At 41.5% G+C, this 6,234-nt stretch overlaps 1 protein-coding gene across 3 annotated transcripts in view; it reads left to right on the forward strand.

The window, feature by feature from the left end:
- The window catches only part of Fgfr1op (FGFR1 oncogene partner), a 30,236-nt gene that overhangs the window by 9,160 nt on the left and 14,842 nt on the right, over nucleotides 1–6,234 (forward strand). Inside the window, exon 7 of one of the 3 annotated variants that reach the window (XM_028782627.1) lies at nucleotides 584–643. The exons of the other annotated variants lie outside the window; for them this stretch is intronic. Coding sequence (XP_028638460.1) covers nucleotides 584–643 — 60 coding nt within the window. The remainder of the gene's footprint in view (nucleotides 1–583; nucleotides 644–6,234) is intronic. 3 annotated transcript variants of the gene reach the window in all.

Below are 6,234 nucleotides of genomic sequence, written 5' to 3' on the forward strand. Positions count from 1 at the left end.
TGGCTGGGTCTGGGGTCTGTTTAAAATACATCCTCACTTTGTCACTCGCAGTACAGTTCCGTTACATACCTGAAGAATCTGAGATTCTAGCTCTCCACTTCTCCTTGCCTCTCCATGATTCCTCATCAGCCTTGTGACCCACAGAGTGAAAGTGTAAGTGTGAGGGACACTGGAAAGCTGTAGCTAACGATTGGATTGAGCCCGGCTGTGAGGAACCAGGCTCGTGTGTTCCTGGGGAGGGGCACGTGAAGTGTGACGAGCCCGCAGCAGGCTGCTTAGGATTCTCTCCAGGCCAGTGTAGAACGGTACGAAGGGCAGTGTGAATGAAGAAGCCAGGCTGCACATGCAGAAGCTGATGGGCAAGAGCCAGTGCCTGTTGCTGACCAGAAACCTGCTGGAAACTGGTTAAAATGGGTGGACACTCCAGGAAGTTAGGAAAGGAAGCTATGGAGAGGAATATGTTAATTAAATTGTCCAATTACCGATATTGTCTAATAGGAATCTTTATTAGTTTGGTAATGAGTTAGTTTACTTTTAAAGATTTACATTTTATGGTAAAATGTCATTTTATTCTCATGCTCAGATACCAAGGTATAAAGGACAAGGTAAGAAGAAGACAAGCGGTCAGAAGTCTGGTGACAAGGTAACATGCATGAGGGCAGACAAGCAAAGCAGCCTGTGCTGAGATGGGCCCTCAGACACGGGGCCTCCTGCTGGCCTGGGTTCTAAGCTTTCTTCTTAAACATGACTACCATCCAGTATCAGACCATGAGAGCCAGAGCTAAGGCACAGACCTGCCGTCTAAGCTACTTGAGAGGAGAAGGCCAAGCTGGGCAATTTAGTGAGATCCCGTCTAAACCTCCAAAGTAAATAAGTAGGCTGGGGATATAGTCAAATGGTAGAGCACTAGACTAGCTTGTACTGAGCTCGGTCCTCAGTAGTGAAAAGACAAGGTGAAGAGTGTGGGAAGGCATACTGGCATAAAACAATAGCCACTTGTCAAGTCTCTGGTAAAGACATAACAGTAATTAGGATAAGTCATAGTGATTTAATTTTCAGTACTCCAGGATCCCTCAGTTCTGTGTGGAGTCTGATGCATAGACATTTTCCTAAGTTAAAAACATCTGAAAATAAAGACTTTTAAAAAAACTTAGATTTGCCTATTAACTGGCTTTAGTTGTAGTGATTTTAAAGACAAATTATCTTTGCATTCACTGTTCATACATTATTTGATGAAAAGATGTCCCATTGTCCCGTAAGCACTGTTGGAACATCTGTGTAGTGAAAGTGGCTTTGTTTGAACTCAGTCTAACTGGAAAGGTGGGATAGTTTTGAGAGTATAAGGATATTAACCTGTGGTTTGTGATTGATTGCATTGTTTAGAATTTTTAAGTTAGATGCATGTTTCAAAGAATTGAGTTTTTATAACTTTACTAATGTCCTAAGTCTTTAATTTTAAATGTTTTGGACAAATTAGTACATAAAACCAGCATATACAAAGAGACATGGTTTTCACTGTAATGTGACAGAGCTGTGGCAGGCCAGACTTGAATCTTCATATACTCTCTGAGTTGAGGGGAATTGAGAGCCTCTGGGCCCTGTTTCATAGTGGAGACTGTAAGCCTTGTGTTTGGTATTGTGCTTCTTGAGTCAAGACTATCTCCTCAGTCACTTGGAAGTCCTTTTGCTCTTTTCTTTTCTGGCCTTGTTTCTGAACTGCTTTGTAGCCAGTGTGGATCTCAGTGTTGCCTCTTTCTAGCCTTAGATAGCTAAGCCCTTCCCTCTTTCTTCCTTTCCCTTTTTGCTTTGCTCTCTGCATGCAGTAACTTTTCAGTTTCCAGAACATTCTTAACAACATAATCAAGATACCTAGTAGCATGTAGTGGTCAGGGTTATGCCCACCAGAATGCCAGTGGGAGCCACTGCTTTGGCAGGTGAGTGCCATTCCAAGTGGAAATGCCATTTCCAGTTGCCAGAGCCACATCCATGTGATGGACAGACATAAAGTGTGTGTGCTGTGTGTAGAATTCAGGGGTCTTGTGCAGAAACAAGCCCAGGGTATTGCTACCCATTGAGCTCTGGCACTCTGAGACAGGCTTGTGTACAGCTGTTGAGAGGCCCAAGCCTATAATAAGTGTGCAAGTGCACTTTTGAATTATTCATAAGCTATCTCAGTGTGGCCTTGTGCGCCTTTAATCCCAGCACTCCGGAGACAAAAGCAGGTGATTGCTGCAAGTCTGAGGCCAGTCAGGGTTACAGTACAGAGACTGTCTCAAGAACCCCAAAGCAGTGGTTTAATATGTGTGTGCATGTGTGTGTGTGTAAATATAACTAAGGTGTAAGGTTTTTTAAACAATTTCAGTAAGGTTTTTTCATTTTATTGTTAAACAACAGAATATAGATTCAGAACACAGAGTTAAAGTTAAATGGGAAGTAATTCTTTAATGATAACTTGACTTTAATGATGTGTATTTATGTAGTTGAACATATACCCTAATACACATGTGGAGGCCAGAGAACAACTTGAGAATGGGCTCTCTTCTTCCATCCGATGGGCCTGGGGCTTGGAGCAGGTTCTTTGCCTCCTGAGGCACCCCCTGGCTGTGACGGATGAGATTTAGAGCTGTCTGCTTAGGTTTTTAATGTAGTGCCAGTGGTTATTTCTTTTATTACCATTTTGTTTCTCCAAATAATGTCTCAGTTGCCTGAGAAATCAATAGAGAAACCCCCACTCTCCAGACTAGTTGGACAGCATAAGCTGGGCTCCATGCAGGCCGTTCAAAATACCTTTACAGGAAATTCTGAAAGAATTAGTGAAGAATGTTTCTTAAACTATAATAAATACTAAGAACTATAACACCTAGGTGTAGTGGTGTGTGCCTATATACCAACACTGGAAAAGTAGAGGCAGGAGGATTGCTGCTTCAGAGCCATTCTGGGCTTATGTACTGAGTTCTAGGCAAGCCTGGCCTATATAGCGAGACCCAATCTGAAGAACTCAACAGCAAAAACATCATAGCAGACTTTGCAGAAGCTCTGCCCATTTGAGTCTTTGCCATTTAATTAGAAAAACAAAACAAGATGGGTATTATTTTTAATATTTAGCCTCAGTGCATTCTCCCTCTCTTCCTACTTTACATTTATTGTGACAGCCCTGCAGGATCAGGTGGAACTTGAGGGCCTCAGGTGCCAAAGCACCTCTGCAGCTCTAGAGTAAAGTCCTTTGCATCATGCCATTAAATGTTGTCTGAGAGGGCATCCTTCATCCATTCCCACACTAATGTATAGTGAGGCACATTTTCTTTTAATTCTTAGTAACATTACTCCTTTTCAGATAAATTCAACTTTATGTTGATTTTGGACACTGGTCACAATCATGTTGTGTGTCTCTCAGGCTGGGTAGGTTTGTCTGTGGCTGTCACCTCAGGGCTTTCTATATTGTTAGCTTTCTCTCATTCATTCCTCACCATGAGACTGAGCGAGTGGGAGGTAGGTAGTGGGAAACACACTTACCTAGCCCTCTCTTGAGGAGCTGCACCTGACCTCTTGCCATTGTCCTCAGATGAGTCCGAGCTGCAGAGGGCAAGAGGGCCAAGGGGACAAGGTTGAGGCAGTTGTGCAGGGGCCATTCTGTCTTGGGCTTGCTCCTGAAGGCTGTGGTTCTGCTGAGTGTGGGTACGACTTACATGACTGACTGCTGGTGGGAAGTGGGTTTCTCTAGAAACACTGAGAGGTTTAAAGATTTGTCATGGGCTTCTAGAATTCTGCAGTATTAAGGAGAGCTAATAAAACTTTGTAAGTATAGTATTCAATTTAATTGTAATAATACTCTTTTAGTACTTTGTTAGTAAATATTAGAAGTAGTATAAGTGAACTTCATAAATCATCGATCAGAAGCTGCGAGTGGAGGGGGAGGCAGAGGGTGATAGAGCCCTGTTATGAGGAAAAGAAATCGAGCGGGGGATGCTGTAAAACTCAAGTATTTGTCTATTTATGAAGAGTGCACATCAAGTTTTTACTTTGGAAAACACAAATTATATTTTCCTGTTTTTCCTTCAATGCTGAGAATTGAGGCCTTTGTCCTGGCGAGTCCTGTTGTCACTGAGCCACATCCAAGCCCCTTGTCAGGTTCCTAAAGACAGCATAGCAATAATTCAATTTTTGGCTGCTAGATAAGGAGTTTTTTTCATTGTGAAACCTTTCTCTGATGCTCATTTTCTTTTTTTTTTTTTTTTTAATGATTGAATGTTTGATTGTATTTTATTGGAAAGTTAAACCTATACTAAAACTTTAAAAACTTTTTTATCATCATTTACCATACAGTTTGTTAATCTTGAGCTCCATCAAAGGGAATGGTTGATGCAGTACTGTTCAGTAAGTCCTTTCGTTTGTATTAAATGACAAAGGCTAAGTGTTGTATTATAAACAGCTATGACTTTCTTCAGCTTCTGTACCAGAATAGAATCTGGAGCCTGAGAAATAGGACCTGTTGTTTCCTAGTCTGAAGACAGAGCAGAAAGAAAGGTGTCTGTCTTGGCTTCTGTAGTGTGAGGCAAGCCTGGGTTATGTTCTTTCCCTTACAAAATGGACCACTCTGGTTGTATCTGCCTCCATGGTCACACAGGCTCCGGTGTCACATGTCTATCTCTGCTGACTAGCTCCCTAGTGGGTTAGGAAACTTTTTTCTCACCTTCATCAATAGAACTGCAAAAGTGGAATAAAATAATCCTGTTATTTTAAAACTGTATCTATCATACCGTAATGTCCTTTCTATGAAACTTGGCTTCCTACAATTGGACCTTGCTTCTCTAATATAAATGTCACTGAAACCAGACAGGTGATGTCCATGACAAGCATGAATTAGCATGCTCTTCAGTCTTCTGTAGTCTGTGTGGGCTTGAGCTGATGATGTGAACTCCAGGGGGAGGAGAGCGTGTTCTGGACTTGTGATGTTGCTTTGTGTCTGTCTCACTCTGTCTCCTCCCTGGTAACTTCTCAGCAAAGTTCTGAAGAAGAGAGTCACCATCAAAGCCTCTGTGGATGTGTTTAAATATCCTAAGACTTGAGGGCATGTAGTTGTAGTGCCTTTGAAAAAGTCAGTTATTAAAAATTTTCAAATCAAAATTGAAACTGATATGAATTTAATTTAGATACATATAAACATACTACTATACTTCTGTTTTTCACAGTACCAGGACAACTGGAAAAAAACTTGGAAGGGACTTTTTAAAGTACCTCCTTTAAAAGTTTCTTATGTAGTTTAAAAGGATAATTTGGATAATTTATTTTTCCAGTCATTCTTTGTGATCATTAGTTATCACTATTAATAGTCCACAGACTATACAGCTCCATCTAAGTCCCTAAAACTATACAGTATATGTCTTGCTTTTGGCAAACCCCCCAAGGCCTCGAGTCTAAAACTGTAAGTGTGCATCCTAAGACATGCTATGCTGTGCAGTCTGCATGTGGAAAACCAAAGCAGCACCTGCATAGTGCCCTGTGTGTTACTCTACTCCCCATCTCTGCAGCCCAGCTTCTTGCCTTGCTGCTAATCAGCTCTGACCCGGTCTGTTTGTAACTTGATGTATACATACTGACATACACTTAATTCTGGAGGAAATTCATGTCTTAAAAACACTGCCTAGAATTTTCCAGGTTCCTTATTTCAAGTGTTCTTTCTGAAGCATCACAGGGCTCTATTACAGTATTATACACTGTAGCATTGTAAGGCCAGACCTTTGGAAATTGTCTTTTTCAGTCACACTAAATGCAGTTTTACATAACTAAACCTAATGATATAACGTGAGTATTAAGAACTAACCTCATCTGGATGTAGTGGCAAACTCCTGTAATCCCAGCCCTGGGAACCTATGAGGCAAGGAAATGGAGTTCAAGATCACCCTCAGCTGGGCATCAAGTCCAAGGCCACCTGTGCCACATGGGACCTTGTCTCAGAAAGGGAGGAGATGGGGGAACTAATCTGTTGTTCATTTTACCATTTAACTACCCTGGGCTCTTAACAAGTTACGTAAATGCCTTTGTGTTCTCTTTGAGAATCCATACAGATAGCACATGTATAGATAGCACATGTATAGATAGCACATGTATAGACAGCACATGTATAGACAGCACATGTATAGACAGCACATGTATAGACAGCACGTGTATAGACAGCACGTGTATAGATAGCACGTGTAGAGACAGCACGTGTAGAGACAGCACGTGTAGAGACAG

The sequence above is a fragment of the Grammomys surdaster genome, unplaced genomic scaffold (assembly GCF_004785775.1).
Source record: "Grammomys surdaster isolate TR1022 unplaced genomic scaffold, NIH_TR_1.0 810, whole genome shotgun sequence".
Lineage (NCBI taxonomy): Eukaryota > Metazoa > Chordata > Mammalia > Rodentia > Muridae > Grammomys > Grammomys surdaster.